This window comes from Oncorhynchus gorbuscha, unplaced genomic scaffold (genome assembly GCF_021184085.1).
Source record: "Oncorhynchus gorbuscha isolate QuinsamMale2020 ecotype Even-year unplaced genomic scaffold, OgorEven_v1.0 Un_scaffold_2475, whole genome shotgun sequence".
Taxonomy (NCBI): Eukaryota; Metazoa; Chordata; class Actinopteri; order Salmoniformes; family Salmonidae; genus Oncorhynchus; species Oncorhynchus gorbuscha.
In genome coordinates this window covers 43793-68838 of record NW_025746977.1, presented here as the reverse complement: position 1 = coordinate 68838, position 25046 = coordinate 43793, and the positions used below count along the sequence as shown (strand labels likewise).

At 48.6% G+C, this 25046-nt stretch overlaps 1 protein-coding gene across 1 annotated transcript in view; it reads right to left on the bottom strand.

Annotated features, from left to right (window-relative positions):
• Nucleotides 1–320: 320 nt before the first annotated feature.
• The window catches only part of LOC124025849 (bromodomain-containing protein 9-like), a gene marked incomplete at its 5' end in the record, with an annotated part of 28025 nt that continues 3299 nt past the window's right edge, over nt 321–25046 (bottom strand). The window contains 15 exon segments of the mRNA XM_046339157.1: nt 321–1193; nt 1290–1868; nt 2005–3600; nt 4064–4135; nt 4138–4239; nt 4525–4630; nt 4785–4841; nt 6136–6247; nt 6479–6611; nt 7275–7370; nt 7633–7708; nt 16548–16683; nt 21667–21863; nt 22812–22922; nt 23364–23508. Of these exon segments, the coding sequence (XP_046195113.1) occupies nt 3500–3600; nt 4064–4135; nt 4138–4239; nt 4525–4630; nt 4785–4841; nt 6136–6247; nt 6479–6611; nt 7275–7370; nt 7633–7708; nt 16548–16683; nt 21667–21863; nt 22812–22922; nt 23364–23508 (1444 nt within the window).

Genomic DNA, 25046 nt, shown 5'->3' with positions numbered 1-25046 from the left:
GTAGATAGAATCAAATGCTTATTTGCAAAGACAGTCTACCCTGGCCAAACCCTCCCCTAAGCCGGTCGACAGTACTGTGTAAAAACACAACCTGATGACACAGTACTGTGTAAAAACACAACCTGATGACACCGTGCTGTGTAAAAACACAACCTGATGACACCGTGCTGTGTAAAAACACAACCTGATGACACCGTGCTGTGTAAAAACACAACCTGATGACACAGTACTGGGTAAAAACACAACCTGATGACACAGTACTGGGTAAAAACACAACCTGATGACACAGTACTGGGTAAAAACACAACCTGATGACACAGTACTGGGTAAAAACACAACCTGATGACACAGTACTGTGTAAAAACACAACCTGTGTCGACTTTATTCTCTTAAGTATAGCACACATACAAATAATCTGTACAATCATGATGACCTTCCACAACATGTCTGAGGTTCTCTCTCGTTGTCCCCGGTGTGTTGAGAGCACAGAGTCAGACAACAAAACAACCAGTGTGGTTAAATACAGGACGTCAGATCAGCTCTGAGTAGAAGTTTCCTCTAAGCCACAGATCTAGGATCAGATTACCCATCAAACAATGTCTGATCTCAGACCAGTAGTTAGAGGCATCTTCTACCATCTCCTTAGTAGTTTCTCAATAACAGTATCGCAATACTCAGAAGTCTTCATGTTAGATACACCAGAGACACATTTGTTTGTTTTTCAAGCTACAGAAAACAATATTTTAGATAAAGCATGTTTTTAAAGAGTTAAAACAGTTTTGTTTCCTTTTTTGCCTTGGAAAGTTGAGTATCATAGTATAGTGATGCTGGTATTGTGACCAGAGCGACCCCAGTTAGAGGCAACTTGCCAGTGTGTGGGTTAGCTGTTGGATGTGGAGCCTGGCTCTGGAGACTGGAGGAACTCATAGGTCAGCTGTTGGATGTGGAACCTGGCTCTGGAGACTGGAGGAACTCACAGGTCAGCTGTTGGATGTGGAGCCTGGCTCTGGAGGAACTCATAGGTCAGCTGTTGGATGTGGAGCCTGGCTCTGGACACTGGAGGAACTCATAGGTCAGCTGTTGGATGTGGAGCCTGGCTCTGGAGACTGGAGGAACTCATAGGTCAGCTGTTGGATGTGGAGCCTGGCTCTGGAGACTGGAGGAACTCATAGGTCAGCTGTTGGATGTGGAGCCTGGCTCTGGAGACTGGAGGAACTCAGGTCAGGTCAGCTGTTGGATGTGGAGCCTGGCTCTGGAGGAACTCATAGGTCAGCTGTTGGATGTGGAACCTGGCTCTGGAGACTGGAGGAACTCATAGGTCAGCTGTTGGATGTGGAGCCTGGCTCTGGAGACTGGAGGAACTCATAGGTCAGCTGTTGGATGTGGAGCCTGGCTCTGGAGACTGGAGGAACTCATAGGTCAGCTGTTGGATGTGGAGCCTGGCTCTGGAGACTGGAGGAACTCATAGGTCAGCTGTTGGATGTGGAGCCTGGCTCTGGAGGAACTCATAGGTCAGCTGTTGGATGTGGAGCCTGGCTCTGGAGGAACTCATAGGTCAGCTGTTGGATGTGGAGCCTGGCTCTGGAGACTGGATGAACTCATAGGTCAGCTGTTGGATGTGGAGCCTGGCTCTGGAGACTGGAGGAACTCATAGGTCAGCTGTTGGATGTGGAGCCTGGCTCTGGAGGAACTCATAGGTCAGCTGTTGGATGTGGAACCTGGCTCTGGAGACTGGAGGAACTCATAGGTCAGCTGTTGGATGTGGAGCCTGGCTCTGGAGACTGGAGGAACTCATAGGTCAGCTGTTGGATGTGGAGCCTGGCTCTGGAGACTGGAGGAACTCATAGGTCAGCTGTTGGATGTGGAGCCTGGCTCTGGAGGAACTCATAGGTCAGCTGTTGGATGTGGAGCCTGGCTCTGGAGACTGGATGAACTCATAGGTCAGCTGTTGGATGTGGAGCCTGGCTCTGGAGGAACTCATAGGTCAGCTGTTGGATGTGGAACCTGGCTCTGGAGACTGGAGGAACTCATAGGTCAGCTGTTGGATGTGGAGCCTGGCTCTGGAGACTGGAGGAACTCATAGGTCAGCTGTTGGATGTGGAGCCTGGCTCTGGAGACTGGAGGAACTCATAGGTCAGCTGTTGGATGTGGAGCCTGGCTCTGGAGGAACTCATAGGTCAGCTGTTGGATGTGGAGCCTGGCTCTGGACACTGGAGGAACTCATAGGTCAGCTGTTGGATGTGGAGCCTGGCTCTGGAGACTGGAGGAACTCATAGGTCAGCTGTTGGATGTGGAGCCTGGCTCTGGAGACTGGAGGAACTCATAGGTCAGCTGTTGGATGTGGAGCCTGGCTCTGGAGACTGGAGGAACTCATAGGTCAGCTGTTGGATGTGGAGCCTGGCTCTGGAGGAACTCATAGGTCAGCTGTTGGATGTGGAACCTGGCTCTGGAGACTGGAGGAACTCATAGGTCAGCTGTTGGATGTGGAGCCTGGCTCTGGAGACTGGAGGAACTCATAGGTCAGCTGTTGGATGTGGAGCCTGGCTCTGGAGACTGGAGGAACTCATAGGTCAGCTGTTGGATGTGGAGCCTGGCTCTGGAGACTGGAGGAACTCATAGGTCAGCTGTTGGATGTGGAGCCTGGCTCTGGAGACTGGAGGAACTCATAGGTCAGCTGTTGGATGTGGAGCCTGGCTCTGGAGGAACTCATAGGTCAGCTGTTGGATGTGGAGCCTGGCTCTGGAGACTGGATGAACTCATAGGTCAGCTGTTGGATGTGGAGCCTGGCTCTGGAGACTGGAGGAACTCATAGGTCAGCTGTTGGATGTGGAGCCTGGCTCTGGAGGAACTCATAGGTCAGCTGTTGGATGTGGAACCTGGCTCTGGAGACTGGAGGAACTCATAGGTCAGCTGTTGGATGTGGAGCCTGGCTCTGGAGACTGGAGGAACTCATAGGTCAGCTGTTGGATGTGGAGCCTGGCTCTGGAGACTGGAGGAACTCATAGGTCAGCTGTTGGATGTGGAGCCTGGCTCTGGAGGAACTCATAGGTCAGCTGTTGGATGTGGAGCCTGGCTCTGGAGACTGGATGAACTCATAGGTCAGCTGTTGGATGTGGAGCCTGGCTCTGGAGACTGGAGGAACTCATAGGTCAGCTGTTGGATGTGGAGCCTGGCTCTGGAGACTGGAGGAACTCATAGGTCAGCTGTTGGATGTGGAGCCTGGCTCTGGACACTGGAGGAACTCATAGGTCAGCTGTTGGATGTGGAGCCTGGCTCTGGGGACTGGAGGAACTCATAGGTCAGCTGTTGGATGTGGAGCCTGGCTCTGGAGACTGGAGGAACTCATAGGTCAGCTGTTGGATGTGGAGCCTGGCTCTGGGGACTGGAGGAACTCATAGGTCAGCTGTTGGATGTGGAGCCTGGCTCTGGAGACTGGAGGAACTCATAGGTCAGCTGTTGGATGTGGAGCCTGGCTCTGGGGACTGGAGGAACTCATAGGTCAGCTGTTGGATGTGGAGCCTGGCTCTGGAGACTGGAGGAACTCATAGGGGTCATGAACCATCTCAGACTGGTCACCAACACCCAGGTGTGAGGGACTCCCTGAGGAGGAACATAGAAAAACCAACGGTCATTGAAACAAAGCACATAAATCACATGTCTACAAAGCCTTTGAAACGTTGAAACTCATGTCTCATAACATTTTACATGATATTTATGAATTTGGCAGAAGATGTTATCCAGACCGTCTGTCCTTACAGTTTTAAGTGACTGATGGGATATACCGAGCCTGTAAGTGTCAACAAGGCACAAAATGGCAACTGGCACAGACAGACCAAATCCTGCATGTTTCTGACACTGGCTCAGCGAGGCAGGTGGAGGAGCACCTTCTACGTCCCAAATGGCACCCTATTCCATACATAGCACACTACTTTTGACCAGAGCTGTATGGGCTCTGGTCAAAAGTAGTGCACTATATAGGGAATAGGGTGTCATTTGGGACTTAAGAACTGATACAGCCAGGTAAGTGGATGAGCTCCAGACAGTGTTGTCCTGCAGTCCTCACCCAGGTGGTGCTGGTCCCTGTCGGAGGTCCCTGACAGGGAGGAGAGGTTAGAGGAGGGTCTGGAGCCTCCCTCTCCACCTGGCCCTCCTGGAACTCCTGCAGCAGCTTGGCTGCCTCCTCAAAGTGCTGCTGGCTGACCCCGTCTTCATGCCCCGGCTCCTTCTTCACTGACTTCCCTGAGAGCAGAGGAGACACACAGGGAAGACCATTACAGTCATACAAGTGGTGAAGATGACAGGGTCCGCATACCGAACAGCCCCCTATTCCCTGTATAGTGCACTACTATAGGGCTATGGTAAACAATCACTATAAAGACTGTGTGTGTGTGTGTGTGTGCCTGTGTGTTTCTGTGTGTGTCTGTGTGTGTGTTTATATGTCTGTATGGGAGGTGGAGGTAAACACACAGGTGGTTAAGATAATGGAAGCGATACTACTGATTTACAACCAGGTAGGATTCTCACCTAAAGAGTTGAGCATGGACATCTCCAGAGACATGTCAGAGTAGCTCTTCATGGACATGAAGTCCAGCACTGAGCTGCCCTCTCCCAGACCTGTCCCATCAGCCATCTGGGCAAATAAACACACACATCTGGAGGGTCAACCATGTTGGGCAAGCAGGATGGACACACACACACACACTCACTCACACTCACACACACACACACACCAACCACTAAACAAAATCACTGTAAGTATATTCAATTGAACAGCTGTAAAATACTTTACCTGCATATCGTAAATGTTGCTCTTGGGTTCGTCCGGTAACCATGTTTCTTTTCTGAAAACCAGATGAAAACTCACATTAACATAATGTACATATAGACCCAGCTTCTACCACTAGTTAAAACTAGTTAACATAATGTACATAAGACCCACTTTACCACTAGTTAAAACTAGTTAACATAATGTACATATAGACCCAGCTTCTACCACTAGTTAAAACTAGTTAACATAATGTACATATAGACCCAGCTTCTACCACTAGTTAAAACTAGTTAACATAATTACATATAGACCCAACTTCTACCACTAGTTAAAACTAGTTAACATAATGTACATATAGACCTAGCTTCTACCACTAGTTAAAACTAGTTAACATAATGTACATATAGACCCAGCTTCTACCACTAGTTAAAACTAGTTAACATAATGTACATATAGACCCAGCTTCTACCACTAGTTAAAACTAGTTAACATAATGTACATATAGACCCAGCTTCTATCACTAGTTAAAACTAGTTAACATAATGTATATATACCCAGCTTCTACCACTAGTTAAAACTAGTTATATACCCAGCTTCTACCACTAGTTAGAACTAGTTATATACCCAGCTTCTACCACTAGTTAGAACTAGTTATATACCCAGCTTCTACCACTAGTCAAAACTAGTTAACATAAAAGTAGCAGGAAAAATAATCTATCTGTAAATACCCACGCAACACATGCCCCCCCTAACACAGGACTTACTGTCCCCCTAACACAGGACTTACTGTCCCCCTAACACAGGACTTACTGTCCCCCAGACAGGACCCCCACGGTGTGCTTTAGGAAGTCATATGTGACTGACCCCCCCAGACAGGACCCCCACGGTGTGCTTTAGGAAGTCATATGTGACTGACCCCCCCAGACGGGACCCCACGGTGTGCTTTAGGAAGTCATATGTGACTGACCCCCCCCAGACAGGACCCCCACGGTGTGCTTTAGGAAGTCATATGTGACTGACCCCCAGACAGGACCCCACGGTGTGCTTTAGGAAGTCATATGTGACTGACCCCCCCCCCAGACAGGACCCCACGGTGTGCTTTAGGAAGTCATATGTGACTGTCCCCCCCAGACAGGACCCACACGGTGTGCTTTAGGAAGTCATATGTGACTGATGGGACCCCACGGTGTGCTTTAGGAAGTCATATGTGACTGACCCCCCCCAGACAGGACCCCCACGGTGTGCTTTAGGAAGTCATATGTGATGGTGCCTCCCCCAGACGGCCCGGGTCAAAGGTAGAGCCCTAGATAGGGCATAGGGGACCATTTGGGGCCCAGCCTGTATGAGTGTGTTAATGGGGTACAGACCTGTCTGATCTGGTAGACAGCCTTAGAGTGGTCCCCTGCAGTCATCTTATCCAGCAGCCCGTCAACCAAACGCTTAGTAACGTTCCCACAACCTTTAACAAACTCCTGAATACTGGAATGAGGAAGGAGACAGCATTTACACAGTATATACTACAACGTTAAGGCTTTCTCATACAGCACGTTAGATGTGCACAGCAGGAAGGGTAGCAAAATTGTGGTAAATTTCCCCCAAAATTCCCAGAAATCCCTGGATTTCCTCATTATTGCATCCTGATTCCAGGAACGGTCCAATAGGAACCCGAGCTCCAGTAATGATACCAGTGCTGCTACAGCATCGACTAACCTGAGAGCACACTGCACCCCAGTCTCATCCCCGTAGGCTGAGTAGAGCAGGTCCATCTCATCAGGCAGCAGGTCTGGGTAGATGGAGTTGTTCTGCAGGGTCTGGGTGTTGTAGGTACTGCTCAGGAACGTCACTACACACACACACACACACACACACACACACACACACACACACACACACACACACACACACACACACACACACACACACACACACACACACACACACACACACACACACACACACACACACACACACACACACACACACACACGACGAGCAGAAGAAGGAAGCCTTGGAAGAAATTCTCTCATCATAGCCAACATTATGAAAGACAGAATCTAGAACGTCTAAGCAGCAGGAGGTCCCATTGACTTTTTTACATGGTCAGGACATGTATCCAACGTGTTAGCTAACCGCTAAGCAGCAGGAGGTTACATTGACTTTTTTACATGGTCAGGACATGTATCCAACGTGTTAGCTAACCGCTAAGCAGCAGGAGGTCACATTGACTTTTTTACATGGTCAGGACATGTATCCAACGTGTTAGCTAACCGCTAAGCAGCAGGAGGTCCCATTGACTTTTTTACATGGTCAGGACATGTATCCAACGTGTTAGCTAACCGCTAAGCAGCAGGAGGTCACATTGACTTTTTTACATGGTCAGGACATGTATCCAACGTGTTAGCTAACCGCTAAGCAGCAGGAGATCACATTGACTTTTTTACATGGTCAGGACATGTATCCAACGTGTTAGCTAACCGCTAAGCAGCTTTGTACTTTCTGTACATACCCTTGTGTCTCCTGTCATCTTTGAAACCCAGTGTTGTTAATCCAGGAAGGAGCTTATTGGACAGAGAGCTCAGGTCCACAGGGTGGGTCTCCTCCTCTGGGAAGCAGAGACAGAACAGGCCCTCTGTGTCACATGGTATAGAACACCTTGGACATTTATCTGATACAGTACATCTATACAGGTTCTATATCTGTGTCCCAAATGGCAGCCTATTCCCTATGTAGTGCACTACTTTTGACCAGGGTCCATTGGGTCCATAGGGCTCTGGTCAAAAGTAGTGTACTATATAGGGAATAGGCTGCCATTTGGGACTGTGAGTTTCCCACTGGATAATACCAGAGAAAAGTAGGGAACAAACCTTTTGCTTCTGGATTCAGCTGATTCACTACAGTGTACAACAGATTACCATCAGGCTCTTTCCTCAGGTAACCCATCTGAAAATACAGGAACACAAGAACCATGTGGTCACTGGGACACTACAACCATGTGGTCACTGGGACACTACAACCATGTGGTCACTGGGACACTACAACCATGTGGTCACTGGGACACTACAACCATGTGGTCACTGGGACACTACAACCATGTGGTCACTGGGACACTACAACCATGTGGTCACTGGGACACTACAACCATGTGGTCACTGGGACACTACAACCATGTGGTCACTGGGTCACTGGGACACTACAACCATGTGGTCACTGGGACACTACAACCATGTGGTCACTGGGACACTACAACCATGTGGTCACTGGGACACTACAACCATGTGGTCACTGGGACACTACAACCATGTGGTCACTGGGACACTACAACCATGTGGTCACTGGGACACTACAACCATGTGGTCACTGGGACACTACAACCATGTGGTCACTGGGACACTACAACCATGTGGTCACTACCATGTGGTCAACCATGTGGTCACTGGGACACTACAACCATGTGGTCACTGGGACACTACAACCATGTGGTCACTGGGACACTACAACCATGTGGTCACTGGGACACTACAACCATGTGGTCACTGGGACACTACAACCATGTGGTCACTGGGACACTACAACCATGTGGTCACTGGGACACTCACTGGGAACCATGTGGTCACTGGGACACTACAACCATGTGGTCACTGGGACACTACAACCATGTGGTCACTGGGACACTACAACCATGTGGTCACTGGGACACTACAACCATGTGGTCACTGGGACACTACAACCATGTGGTCACTGGGACTACAACCATGTGGTCACTGGGACAACAACCATGTGGTCACTGGGACACTACAACCATGTGGTCACTGGGACACTACAACCATGTGGTCACTGGGACACTACAACCATGTGGTCACTGGGACACTACAACCATGTGGTCACTGGGACACTACAACCATGTGGTCACTGGGACACTAGAACCATGTGGTCACTGGGACACTACAACCATGTGGTCACTGGGACACTACAACCATGTGGTCACTGGGACACTACAACCATGTGGTCACTGGGACACTACAACCATGTGGTCACTGGGACACTACAACCATACAACCATGGTCACTGGGACACTACAACCATGTGGTCACTGGGACACTACAACCATGTGGTCACTGGGACACTACAACCATGTGGTCACTGGGACACTACAACCATGTGGTCACTGGGACACTACAACCATGTGGTCACTGGGACACTACAACCATGTGGTCACTGGGACACTACAACCATGTGGTCACTGGGACACTACAACCATGTGGTCACTGGGACACTACAACCATGTGGTCACTGGGACACTACAACCATGTGGTCACTGGGACACTACTAGAACCATGTGGTCACTGGGACACTACAACCATGTGGTCACTGGGACACTACAACCATGTGGTCACTGGGACACTACAACCATGTGGTCACTGGGACACTACAACCATGTGGTCACTGGGACACTGGGACACAACCATGTGGTCACTGGGACACTACAACCATGTGGTCACTGGGACACTACAACCATGTGGTCACTGGGACACTACAACCATGTGGTCACTGGGACACTACAACCATGTGGTCACTGGGACACTACAACCATGTGGTCACTGGGACACTACAACCATGTGGTCACTGGGACACTACAACCATGTGGTCACTGGGACACTACAACCATGTGGTCACTGGGACACTACAACCATGTGGTCACTGGGACACTACAACCATGTGGTCACTGGGACACTACAACCATGTGGTCACTGGGACACTACAACCATGTGGTCACTGGGACACTACAACCATGTGGTCACTGGGACACTACAACCATGTGGTCACTGGGACACTACAACCATGTGGTCACTGGGACACTACAACCATGTGGTCACTGGGACACTAGAACCATGTGGTCACTGGGACACTACAACCATGTGGTCACTGGGACACTACAACCATGTGGTCACTGGGACACTACAACCATGTGGTCACTGGGACACTACAACCATGTGGTCACTGGGACACTACAACCATGTGGTCACTGGGACACTACAACCATGTGGTCACTGGGACACTGGGACAACCATGTGGTCACTGGGACACTACAACCATGTGGTCACTGGGACACTACAACCATGTGGTCACTGGGACACTACAACCATGTGGTCACTGGGACACTACAACCATGTGGTCACTGGGACACTACCAACCATGTGGTCACTGGGACACTAGAACCATGTGGTCACTGGGACACTACAACCATGTGGTCACTGGGACACTACAACCATGTGGTCACTGGGACACTACAACCATGTGGTCACTGGGACACTACAACCATGTGGTCACTGGGACACTACAACCATGTGGTCACTGGGACACTACAACCATGTGGTCACTGGGACACTACAACCATGTGGTCACTGGGACACTACAACCATGTGGTCACTGGGACACTACAACCATGTGGTCACTGGGACACTACAACCATGTGGTCACTGGGACACTAGAACCATGTGGTCACTGGGACACTACAACCATGTGGTCACTGGGACACTACAACCATGTGGTCACTGGGACACTACAACCATGTGGTCACTGGGACACTACAACCATGTGGTCACTGGGACACTACAACCATGTGGTCACTGGGACACTACAACCATGTGGTCACTGGGACACTACAACCATGTGGTCACTGGGACACTACAACCATGTGGTCACTGGGACACTACAACCATGTGGTCACTGGGACACTACAACCATGTGGTCACTGGGACACTACAACCATGTGGTCACTGGGACACTACAACCATGTGGTCACTGGGACACTACAACCATGTGGTCACTGGGACACTACAACCATGTGGTCACTGGGACACTACAACCATGTGGTCACTGGGACACTACAACCATGTGGTCACTGGGACACTACAACCATGTGGTCACTGGGACACTACAACCATGTGGTCACTGGGACACTACAACCATGTGGTCACTGGGACACTACAACCATGTGGTCACTGGGACACTACAACCATGTGGTCACTGGGACACTAGAACCATGTGGGTCACTGGGACACTACAACCATGTGGTCACTGGGACACTACAACCATGTGGTCACTGGGACACTACAACCATGTGGTCACTGGGACACATGTGGTACAACCATGTGGTCACTGGGATGTGGTCACTACAACCATGTGGTCACTGGGACACTACAACCGTGTGGTCACTGGGACACTACAACAATGTGGTCACGTTGACACTAGAACCATGTGGTCACTGGGACACTAGAACCATGTGGTCACTGGGACACTACAACCATGTGGTCACTGGGACACTAGAACCATGTGATCACTGGGACACTACAACCATGTGGTCACTGGGACACTACAACCATGTGGTCACTGGGACACTACAACCATGTGGTCACTGGGACACTAGAACCATGTGATCACTGGGACACTAGAACCATGTGGTCACTGGGACACTAGAACCATGTGGTCACTGGGACACTACAACCATGTGGTCACTGGGACACTACAACCATGTGGTCACTGGGACACTACAACCATGTGGTCACTGGGACACTACAACCATGTGGTCACTGGGACACTACAACCATGTGGTCACTGGGACACTACAACCATGTGGTCACTGGGACACTAGAACCATGTGGTCACTGGGACACTACAACCATGTGGTCACTGGGACACTACAACCATGTGGTCACTGGGACACTACAACCATGTGGTCACTGGGACACTACAACCATGTGGTCACTGGGACACTACAACCATGTGGTCACTGGGACACTAGAACCGTGTGGTCACTGGGACACTACAACCGTGTGGTCACTGGGACACTAGAACCATGTGGTCACTGGGACACTAGAACCATGTGGTCACTGGGACACTACAACCATGTGGTCACTGGGACACTAGAACCATGTGGTCACTGGGACACTAGAACCATGTGGTCACTGGGACACTAGAACCGTGTGGTCACTGGGACACTAGAACCGTGTGGTCACTGGGACACTAGAACCATGTGGTCACTGGGACACTACAACCATGTGGTCACTGGGACACTAGAACCATGTGGTCACTGGGACACTACAACCATGTGGTCACTGGGACACTAGAACCATGTGGTCACTGGGACACTACAACCATGTGGTCACTGGGACACTACAACCATGTGGTCACTGGGACACTAGAACCATGTGGTCACTGGGACACTACAACCATGTGGTCACTGGGACACTAGAACCATGTGGTCACTGGGACACTACAACCATGTGGTCACTGGGACACTAGAACCATGTGATCACTGGGACACTACAACCATGTGGTCACCGGGACACTAGAACCATGTGGTCACCGGGACACTAGAACCATGTGGTCACTGGGACACTAGAACCATGTGGTCACTGGGACACTACAACCATGTGGTCACTGGGACACTAGAACCATGTGGTCACTGGGACACTAGAACCATGTGGTCACTGGGACACTAGAACCATGTGGTCACTGGGACACTACAACCATGTGGTCACTGGGACACTACAACCATGTGGTCACTGGGACACTAGAACCGTGTGGTCACTGGGACACTAGAACCGTGTGGTCACTGGGACACTACAACCATGTGGTCACTGGGACACTACAACCATGTGGTCACTGGGACACTAGAACCATGTGATCGCTGGGACACTAGAACCATGTGGTCACTGGGACACTAGAACCGTGTGGTCACTGGGACACTACAACCATGTGGTCACTGGGACACTACAACCATGTGGTCACTGGGACACTAGAACCATGTGGTCATTGGGACACTAGAACCATGTGGTCACTGGGACACTACAACCATGTGGTCACTGGGACACTAGAACCATGTGGTCACTGGGACACTACAACCATGTGGTCACTGGGACACTAGAACCATGTGGTCACTGGGACACTACAACCATGTGGTCACTGGGACACTAGAACCATGTGGTCACTGGGACACTACAACCATGTGGTCACTGGGACACTAGAACCATGTGATCACTGGGACACTACAACCATGTGGTCACCGGGACACTAGAACCATGTGGTCACCGGGACACTAGAACCATGTGGTCACCGGGACACTAGAACCATGTGGTCACTGGGACACTACAACCATGTGGTCACTGGGACACTACAACCATGTGGTCACCGGGACACTAGAACCATGTGGTCACTGGGACACTAGAACCATGTGGTCACTGGGACACTAGAACCATGTGGTCACTGGGACACTACAACCATGTGGTCACCGGGACACTAGAACCATGTGGTCACTGGGACACTAGAACCATGTGGTCACTGGGACACTACAACCATGTGGTCACTGGGACACTAGAACCATGTGGTCACTGGGACACTAGAACCATGTGGTCACTGGGACACTACAACCATGTGGTCACTGGGGCACTAGAACCATGTGGTCACTGGGACACTACAACCATGTGGTCACTGGGACACTAGAACCATGTGGTCACCGGGACACTAGAACCATGTGGTCACTGGGACACTAGAACCATGTGGTCACTGGGACACTACAACCATGTGGTCACTGGGACACTAGAACCATGTGATCGCTGGGACACTACAACCATGTGGTCACTGGGACACTACAACCATGTGGTCACTGGGGAACTAGAACCATGTGGTCACTGGGACACTAGAACCATGTGGTCGCTGGGACACTAGAACCATGTGGTCACTGGGACACTAGAACCATGTGGTCACTGGGACACTAGAACCGTGTGGTCACCGGGACACTAAAACCGTGTGGTCACCGGGACACTACAACCATGTGGTCACTGGGGCACTAGAACCATGTGGTCACTGGGGCACTAGAACCATGTGGTCACTGGGACACTAGAACCATGTGGTCACTGGGACACTAGAACCATGTGGTCACTGGGACACTAGAACCATGTGGTCACTGGGACACTAGAACCATGTGGTCACTGGGACACTAGAACCATGTGGTCACCGGGACACTACAACCATGTGGTCACTGGGACACTAGAACCATGTGGTCACTGGGGCACTAGAACCATGTGGTCACTGAGGAAGTACAGCTCCCGCTCAGCCCAGTCAAAACTGTTCGCTGCTCTGGCCCCCCAATGGTGGAACAAACTCCCTCACGACGCCAGGACAGCGGAGTCAATCACCACCTTCCGGAGACACCTGAAACCCCACCTCTTTAATGAATACCTAGGATAGGATAAGTAATTCCCCCCCCCCTTTAAGATTTAGATGCACTATTGTAAAGTGACTGTTCCACTGGATGTCATAAGGTGAATGCACCAATTTGTAAGTCGCTCTGGATAAGAGCGTCTGCTAAATGACTTAAATGTAAATGTAATGTAAATGGTCACAGGGACACTAGAACCATGTGGTCACAGGGACACTAGAACCGTGTGGTCACTGGGACACTAGAACCGTGTGGTCACCGGGACACTAAAACCATGTGGTCACTGGGACACTAGAACCATGTGGTCACTGGGACAATACAACCATGTGGTCAACAGGACACTAGAACCATGTGGTCACCGGGACACTACAACCATGTTGGCAACAGGACACTAGAACCGTGTGGTCACCGGGACACTAAAACCATGTGGTCACTGGGACATTAGAACCATGTGGTCACTGGGACACTACAATCATGGTCACCGGGACACTAGAACCATGTGGTCAACAGGACACTAGAACCATGTGGTCACCGGGATAACTAAACATAGATCAACCCTGGCATCCACTTTAAATATCCATCTTTTAAACCTAACTCAAAGTCAGGGATTCGGACCAGCAACCCTCCGCTTCTCTAACCTCTAGGCTAGCAGTCATATCTGATTAAAACACACTGTTGTATTGAGTACAGTACCTTGGACCTGGGCATATAGCAGCTGATCTTTATGTACAGTGTTTATTTTTGATTTAACACGTTTTTGGTTACTACATGATTCCATATGTGTTATTTCATAGTTTTTATATCTTCACTATTATTCTACAATGTAGAAAACAGTAAAAAACTAAGAAAAACACACAAAGAAACTTGGTAATGTGTACACTACTGGTAAAGGTTTTACATTCAAGGGTTTTTCTTTATTTGTACTATTTTCTATATTGTAGAATAATAGTGAAGAAATCACAACTATGAAATAACACATTGAATCATGTAGTAAACAAAAAACGTGGTAAATAAAATCAACATATATTTTATATTTGAGTTTCTTCAAGTAGCCACCCTTTGCCTTGATGACAGTTTTGCACACTCTTGGCATTCTCTCAACCAGCTTCATGAGGTAGTCACCTGGAATGTATTTCAATTAACAAGTGTGCCTTCTTAAAAGTTAATTTGTGGAATTTCTTTCCTTCTTAATATGTTTGAGGCAATCAGTTGTGTTGTGACAAGGTATGTGGGGCTATACAGAATATATCCCTATTTAGTAAAATACCAAATCCAAATTAAGGCAAGAACAGCTCAAATAAGCAAAAAGAAACGACAGTCCATCATTACTTTAAGACATGAAGGTCAATCAATACGGAAAATGTAAAGAACTTTGAAAGTTTCTTCAAGTGCAGTCGCAAAAACCATCAAGCGCTGTGATGAAACTGGCTCTAATGAGGACCGCCACAGAAAAGCAAGACCCAGAGTTACCTCTGCTGCAGAGGATACGTTCATTAGAGTTACCAGTATCAGAAATTGCAGCCCAAATAAATGCTTCACAGAGTTCAAGTAACAGACACATCTCAACATCAACTGTTCAGAGGAGACTGTGTGAATCAGGCCTTCGTGGTCGAATTTCTGCAAAGAAACCACAACTAAAGGACAACAATAAGAAGAAAAGACTTGCTTCGGCCAAGAAACATGAGCAATGGACATTGGACCGGTGGAAATCTGTCCTTTGGTCTGAAGACCGAAATTGGAGATTTTTGGTTCCAACCACTGTCTTTGTGAGACGCAGAGTAGATGAACGGATGATCTCCGCACGTGTATTTCCCACCGTGAAGCATGGAGGAGGAGGTGTTATGGTGTGGGTGAACGGATGATCTCCGCACGTGTATTTCCCACCGTAAAGCATGTAGGAGGAGGTGTTATGGTGTGGGTGAACTAATGATCTCTGCATGTGTATTTCCCAGCGTAAAGCATGGAGGAGGAAGTGTTATGGTGTGGAGGAGCTTTTCTGGTGACAATGTATGTGATTTATTTAGAATTCAAGGCACACTTAACCAGCATGGCTACCATAGCATTCTGCAGTGATACGCCATCCCATCTGATTTTGGGCTATCATTTGTTTTTCAACAGGACAATGACCCAACACACCTCCAGGCTGTGTAAGGGCTATTTGATCAAGAAGGAGAGTGATGGAGTGCTGCATCAGATGACCTGACCTCCACAATCACCCGACCTCAATGAGTTGGACCGCAGAGTGAAGGAAAAGCAGCCAACAAGTGCTCAGCATATATGGGAACTCCTTCAAGACTGTTGGAAAAGCATTCCAGGTGAAGCTGGTTGAGAGAATGCCAAGAGTGTGCAAAGCTGTCATCAAGGTAAAGGGTGGCTATTTGAAGAATATCAATTTGTTTAACACTTTTTTGGTTAATACACGATTCCATATGTGTTACTTTATAGTTTTTATGTCTTCACTATTATTCTACAATGCAGAAAATAGTTTAAAAAATAAAGAAAAACCCTGAAATAAGTAAGTGTGTCCAAACTTTTGACTGGTACTATATATATATATACCTTGGAGTTGGGCATGTATCGGTTGATGCGGTCGTGTGCTTCATCTGCAGCGTGCTCCACCAGGGCCAGAACGTGTTCCTCCGCTGTGCTGTCAGTCAGGCTGCAGGCGTTTCCCTCTGGCTCATACAGGTAACTGCTGGGACCACAGAGATGCACACGGTCACTCCACAGATCACTGGTTAATACAGGTGACTGCTGGGACCACAGAGATGCACACGGTCACTCCACAGATCACTGGTTAATACAGGTGACTGCTGGGACCACAGAGATGCACACGGTCACTCCACAGATCACTGGTTAATACAGGTGACTGCTGGGACCACAGAGATGCACACGGTCACTCCACAGATCACTGGTTAATACAGGTGACTGCTGGGACCACAGAGATGCACACGGTCACTCCACAGATCACTGGTTAATACAGGTGACTGCTGGGACCACAGAGATGCACACGGTCACTCCACAGATCACTGGTTAATACAGGTGACTGCTGGGACCACAGAGATGCACACGGTCACTCCACAGATCACTGGTTAATACAGGTGACTGCTGGGACCACAGAGATGCACACGGTCACTCCACAGATCACTGGTTAATACAGGTGACTGCTGGGACCACAGAGATGCACACGGTCACTCCACAGATCACTGGTTAATACAGGTGACTGCTGGGACCACAGAGATGCACACGGTCACTCCACAGATCACTGGTTAATACAGGTGACTGCTGGGACCACAGAGATGCACACGGTCACTCCACAGATCACTGGTTAATACAGGTGACTGCTGGGACCACAGAGATGCACACGGTCACTCCACAGATCACTGGTTAATACAGGTGACTGCTGGGACCACAGAGATGCACCCGGTCACTCCACAGATCACTGGTTAATACAGGTGACTGCTGGGACCACAGAGATGCACAGGTCACTCCACAGATCACTGGTTAATACAGGTGACTGCTGGGACCACAGAGATGCACACGGTCACTCCACAGATCACTAGTTAATACAGGTGACTGCTGGGACCACAGAGATGCACACGGTCACTCCACAGATCACTGGTTAATACAGGTGACTGCTGGGACCACAGAGATGCACACGGTCACTCCACAGATCACTGGTTAATACAGGTGACTGCTGGGACCACAGAGATGCACACGGTCACTCCACAGATCACTGGTTAATACAGGTGACTGCTGGGACCACAGAGATGCACACGGTCACTCCACAGATCACTGGTTAATACAGGTGACTGCTGGGACCACAGAGATGCACACGGTCACTCCACAGATCACTGGTTAATACAGGTGACTGCTGGGACCACAGAGATGCACACGGTCACTCCACAGATCACTGGTTAATACAGGTGACTGCTGGGACCACAGAGATGCACCCGGTCACTCCACAGATCACTGGTTAATACAGGTGACTGCTGGGACCACAGAGATGCACACGGTCACTCCACAGATCACTGGTTAATACAGGTGACTGCTGGGACCACAGAGATGCACACGGTCACTCCACAGATCACTGGTTAATACAGGTGACTGCTGGGACCACAGAGATGCACACGGTCACTCCACAGATCACTGGTTAATACAGGTGACTGCTGGGACCACAGAGATGCACACGGTCACTCCACAGATCACTGGTTAATACAGGTGACTGCTGGGACCACAGAGATGCACACGGTCACTCCACAGATCACTGGTTAATACAGGTGACTGCTGGGACCACAGAGATGCACACGGTCACTCCACAGATCACTGGTTAATACAGGTGACTGCTGGGACCACAGAGATGCACACGGTCACTCCACAGATCACTGGTTAATACAGGTGACTGCTGGGACCACAGAGATGCACAACTCCACAGATCACTGGTTAATACAGGTGACTGCTGGGACCACAGAGATGCACACGGTCACTCCACAGATCACTGGTTAATACAGGTGACTGCTGGGACCACAGAGATGCACACGGTCACTCCACAGATCACTGGTTAATACAGGTGACTGCTGGGACCACAGAGATGCACACGGTCACTCCACAGATCACTGGTTAATACAGGTGACTGCTGGGACCACAGAGATGCACACGGTCACTCCACAGATCACTAGTTAATACAGGTGACTGCTGGGACCACAGAGATGCACACGGTCACTCCACAGATCACTGGTTAATACAGGTGACTGCTGGGACCACAGAGATGCACACGGTCACTCCACAGATCACTGGTTAATACAGGTGACTGCTGGGACCACAGAGATGCACACGGTCACTCCACAGATCACTGGTTAATACAGGTGACTGCTGGGACCACAGAGATGCACACGGTCACTCCACAGATCACTGGTTAATACAGGTGACTGCTGGGACCACAGAGATGCACACGGTCACTCCACAGATCACTGGTTAATACAGGTGACTGCTGGGACCACAGAGATGCACACGGTCACTCCACAGATCACTGGTTAATACAGGTGACTGCTGGGACCACAGAGATGCACACGGTCACTCCACAGATCACTGGTTAATACAGGTGACTGCTGGGACCACAGAGATGCACACGGTCACTCCACAGATCACTGGTTAATACAGGTGACTGCTGGGACCACAGAGATGCACACGGTCACTCCACAGATCACTGGTTAATACAGGTGACTGCTGGGACCACAGAGATGCACACGGTCACTCCACAGATCACTGGTTAATACAGGTGACTGCTGGGACCACAGAGATGCACACGGTCACTCCACAGATCACTGGTTAATACAGGTGACTGCTGGGACCACAGAGATGCACACGGTCACTCCACAGATCACTGGTTAATACAGGTGACTGCTGGGACCACAGAGATGCACACGGTCACTCCACAGATCACTGGTTAATACAGGTGACTGCTGGGACCACAGAGATGCACACGGTCACTCCACAGATCACTGGTTAATACAGGTGACTGCTGGGACCACAGAGATGCACACGGTCACTCCACAGATCACTGGTTAATACAGGTGACTGCTGGGACCACAGAGATGCACACGGTCACTCCACAGATCACTGGTTAATACAGGTGACTGCTGGGACCACAGAGATGCACCCGGTCACTCCACAGATCACTGGTTAATACAGGTGACTGCTGGGACCACAGAGATGCACACGGTCACTCCACAGATCACTGGTTAATACAGGTGACTGCTGGGACCACAGAGATGCACACGGTCACTCCACAGATCACTAGTTAATACAGGTGACTGCTGGGACCACAGAGATGCACACGGTCACTCCACAGATCACTGGTTAATACAGGTGACTGCTGGGACCACAGAGATGCACACGGTCACTCCACAGATCACTGGTTAATACAGGTGACTGCTGGGACCACAGAGATGCACACGGTCACTCCACAGATCACTGGTTAATACAGGTGACTGCTGGGACCACAGAGATGCACACGGTCACTCCACAGATCACTGGTTAATACAGGTGACTGCTGGGACCACAGAGATGCACACGGTCACTCCACAGATCACTGGTTAATACAGGTGACTGCTGGGACCACAGAGATGCACCCGGTCACTCCACAGATCACTGGTTAATACAGGTGACTGCTGGGACCACAGAGATGCACACGGTCACTCCACAGATCACTGGTTAATACAGGTGACTGCTGGGACCACATTCTGCCACTCCTACAAGAATAGTCCCAGTAAGCAAAACTACGTTGAAAAGACGTCTAAAATAGGTATTTTTTTTCCCAGATGTTGAAGTTTAGGTTCTGAATAAAAGGTGATTTTCAGTTCTAAATGAAAGGTGAAAAGATTCATTAAATTATTTAATTAATAGACATATAATTTTGGGCTAAATCAAGGCTAGACCAGACCGGACAAAATCTGAAACAAACAGAAGTGTATGATGGGTTCAGAGTTGACCCGGATTGGACTAGAACACAACGTCCGTGTAAATCAAGGCCAAATCAAAAGAAGACGTCAGTGTTGGTCCGTGCTTACTGAGGTACAGTGGCTTTATTCATCCTGATTCCTGTCACTAATCAACTTGTCTCTTTAGGCTCTGAATATCAGCTACTCAACTCCATCAGGAGGAGTTGTTATCCTGAGCCTATTTGCAGTGTGTTTACACAGCGGGAAATGCACAAGTAGTTCATGTTTTCGCTATGATCAGCTCGTCGAAAAATTGATGGATACAAACTTGAAACCACTGATCATGACAATTTAGCCCACGGGATGAAACTCCTGGACAAAAGTTGTGAGCAGCCTGATTGTCCATTTGACTTTGACCTGTCCTGTTGTTAGGATGTGTTGTATGTTAACATGTCAGCACTTTTCTATTTTGACGAGGCATCATTTAGGCTCTTTGATGGGAGAAACCTGTACGATAAAAAACGTTTCCATCTCATTACATTGTCATCCATTTTATCTCCATCCTGTAGGCTACAGAAAAGGACACCTACTCTTTCTATCTACATCTGTTACATGGTGGTAGATGACTTTATTGACAGGATGTTGGTGGTGTGACGCAGCGACGCGTCTCTCCGACAGCACCCTGGAGAGGCGCGACAGGAATGGACAAGATAAATATTTTGAGTCTCTTCCTTTGTCAAAATGGGCACTGCTTATCATAGTGTGGCATCAGCTCTCACCTAAAAAGCCCTTATGCCACTGGCTGAGAGAAATTGTCATTATTTTGGGGCAGAATTATGTGTTGTTGTAAATGCGCCTTGGTTAGTTTAGCTCAGAAATTGCTAAACTCATAGGCGGCTGCCTAATCCTGCCTAATGAGCGGGCCGGCCCTGGCTGGGACCACAGAGATACACACTGTTACTCTACAGTTCCTGGTTATGTTGCATGTTGGATGGAACATGTAGGATACACGAGTCCTACAATGAGCACCATACAGCAGTGGTTTATGGGCCTCGTCCATCACATTGTACCAAGCCCGGGATAACAGAAGGGGATGAAGTACATGATGCATGAGACCAACATCTACCGAAGTCAATTTGTAAGTCGCTCTGGATAAGAGCGTCTGCTAAATGACTTAAATGTAAATGTAAATGTAAAAGTCAAGACACTGGACTAGAGAGTAGGCCAGTCCATTCTACCTGATGACTTCCTTCATATCTTTCATGTCTTTGGGTTTCTTGGATTTCTTGGCCGACGCCGACTCCACGGGCATGGAGATGACCTCCGGAGGGGGCTCCTCAGACGCCAAGTCCTCCTCCCCTAAAATGGCCGCCTGCTGAGAGAAATCCATGTCCTGCATGAAAGACATGCTACGCTTCAGTGCTAACAGCCGCTCCTGGAAACAGAGCAGAGCCACGGAAAAAGAGCCAGAGAGAGAGAGAGAGAGAACCACAGAAAGAGAACCACAGGGGGAGAAAGAGAACCAAAGGGAATTGCTTTATACTCCATCTGCCACAACTCAGCCAGAGAGTGATAGGATGGCTGGTGGGATGACTGGTAGGAAGACTGGTGGGATGGGATGGCTGGTAGGATGACAGGATTGGATGGCTGGTAGGATGACTGGTGGGATGGCTGGTGGGACAGGATGGCTGGTGGGATGGTGGTGGGATGGCTGGTGGGATGGTAGTGGGATGGCTGGTGGATGGGATTGTCTAGGGGGATGGGATTGGCTGGTGGGATTGTCTGGTGGTGGGATGGCTGGTGGGATGGTATGTCAGGATGGGATGGCTGGTGGGATTGTCTGGTGGGATGGGATTGGCTGGTGGGATGTTATGTCAGGATGGGATGGCTGGATGTTATGTCAGGATGGGATGGCTGGATGTTATGTCGGGATGGGATGGTGATGGTGATGGAATGGGAAGTCAGGATGGGATGGCTGGTGGGATGGTGGTGGTAAGTCTAACTGCGATGGTGATGATTGTTAGGAGGGAAAACATTGATCAGACATCTTGAGTCACACGTCTGCCTTCTATCTGCTTAGTTGTTCTACAGTCTCCTGAATACTCCAATGAAGAAATATACAAGGACGTTACAGTGTGGTGTGTCTGAAGTAAAACCACACAGAGGCAAATCTGTTTCACAAAACCAGAGAGGAAGAAGAATGACCAACATGTGAAAGGACAGAGAGAGAACAGAAAAGGACAAGGAGAAACAGGACTCCACCAGTGAAGACATCTGTCACAGGAAAGGGAATTACATGGATGGGTTATGAACATCAGCACCACAAAATCATACACTGACAATGAGGCCTCTATCCGCTCCTCGTAGAGACACTACTCATTACTTTGCTCATCATCTTGAAGCCAGTGTGCAGCAGTTTCTTGGCAGCCTTGTAGTAAACGGTCTCTGGACGGTTATACACCATGGCATTATCACACATCAGCTTGAAGTCGGCCTGCAACAGAGGAAGCAACCGCTTTATAACAACAAGCTCCCCGCCACTCAATTACAAATAGAAAACTGATACAAATACTTCAACACAAATATTTGTTTAATTGAAGAAAATAAATATCCTCCCTTTGAAAACACTGTCAATGTTATGAATGTAACCATTATGTACAGCACACACATTCCACTTCCACAAGTTATATCAACGTGATAACGCCAAGGCTCTTTCACAATTCATCTTTCCCTGATTCCTTGTATTTTCTATCCTTGTCACCTTCTTAAAATGCTCAAGGGGAGGCCCTTTGGACCTTCTCCTCCAATACAGTTCAGAAAGAGGTGAGGAATCACCGAAGGACGTATTGAGGTACATCTCAAAATTCTAATCATGACAGTTCCTGTGATCTGTGGTGGACAGATCGCCATGTGGTCGCTTGTAGCAACTCCTTACCTTGAACTCTGTGACGGTTTTGTACTCGTTGTCTGTGATCTTGTCGTTCATGGTGCTGAAATCCATGGGGTGTTTAATTATCACAGAGTAACCTGGAGCGATGGCGTCTGTCACTGGGAAAGTGAAGAACCCATGGGCATCCTTCCTGGAAAGACGAGACAAACAGAAGTCTTCGTACCGACTGAACTGACTTTCATGTCACCAACAGGACTAATCCAGAGATGGATCTGTCACTGAACACATTTACATGCACACAGTATTCCAGATAGTAGCTCATATCCCACTTCAGGTCTTATTCAGGGTAAGCTGTTTACATGCACACAGTATTCCAGATAGTAGCTCATATCCCACTTCAGGTCTTATTCAGGGTAAGCTGTTTACATGCACACAGTATTCCAGATAGTAGCTCATATCCCACTTCAGGTCTTATTCAGGGTAAGCTGTTTACATGCACACAGTATTCCAGATAGTAGCTCATATCCCACTTCAGGTCTTATTCAGGGTAAGCTGTTTACATGCACACAGTATTCCAGATAGTAGCTCATATCCCACTTCAGGTCTTATTCAGGGTAAGCTGTTTACATGCACACAGTATTCCAGATAGTAGCTCATATCCCACTTCAGGTCTTATTCAGGGTAAGCTGTTTACATGCACACAGTATTCCAGATAGTAGCTCATATCCCACTTCAGGTCTTATTCAGGGTAAGCTGTTTACATGCACACAGTATTCCAGATAGTAGCTCATATCCCACTTCAGGTCTTATTCAGGGTAAGCTGTTTACATGCACACAGTATTCCAGATAGTAGCTCATATCCCACTTCAGGTCTTATTCAGGGTAAGCTGTTTACATGCACACAGTATTCCAGATAGTAGCTCATATCCCACTTCAGGTCTTATTCAGGGTAAGCTGTTTACATGCACACAGTATTCCAGATAGTAGCTCATATCCCACTTCAGGTCTTATTCAGGGTAAGCTGTTTACATGCACACAGTATTCCAGATAGTAGCTCATATCCCACTTCAGGTCTTATTCAGGGTAAGCTGTTTACATGCACACAGTATTACATTTACATTACATTTAAGTCATTTAGCAGACGCTCTTATCCAGAGCGACTTACAAATTGGGTATTCCAGATAGTAGCTCATATCCCACTTCAGGTCTTATTCAGGGTAAGCTGTTTACATGCACACAGTATTCCAGATAGTAGCTCATATCCCACTTCAGGTCTTATTCAGGGTAAGCTGTTTACATGCACACAGTATTCCAGATAGTAGCTCATATCCCACTTCAGGTCTTATTCAGGGTAAGCTGTTTACATGCACACAGTATTCCAGATAGTAGCTCATATCCCACTTCAGGTCTTATTCAGGGTAAGCTGTTTACATGCACACAGTATTCCAGATAGTAGCTCATATCCCACTTCAGGTCTTATTCAGGGTAAGCTGTTTACATGCACACAGTATTCCAGATAGTAGCTCATATCCCACTTCAGGTCTTATTCAGGGTAAGCTGTTTACATGCACACAGTATTCCAGATAGTAGCTCATATCCCACTTCAGGTCTTATTCAGGGTAAGCTGTTTACATGCACACAGTATTCCAGATAGTAGCTCATATCCCACTTCAGGTCTTATTCAGGGTAAGCTGTTTACATGCACACAGTATTCCAGATAGTAGCTCA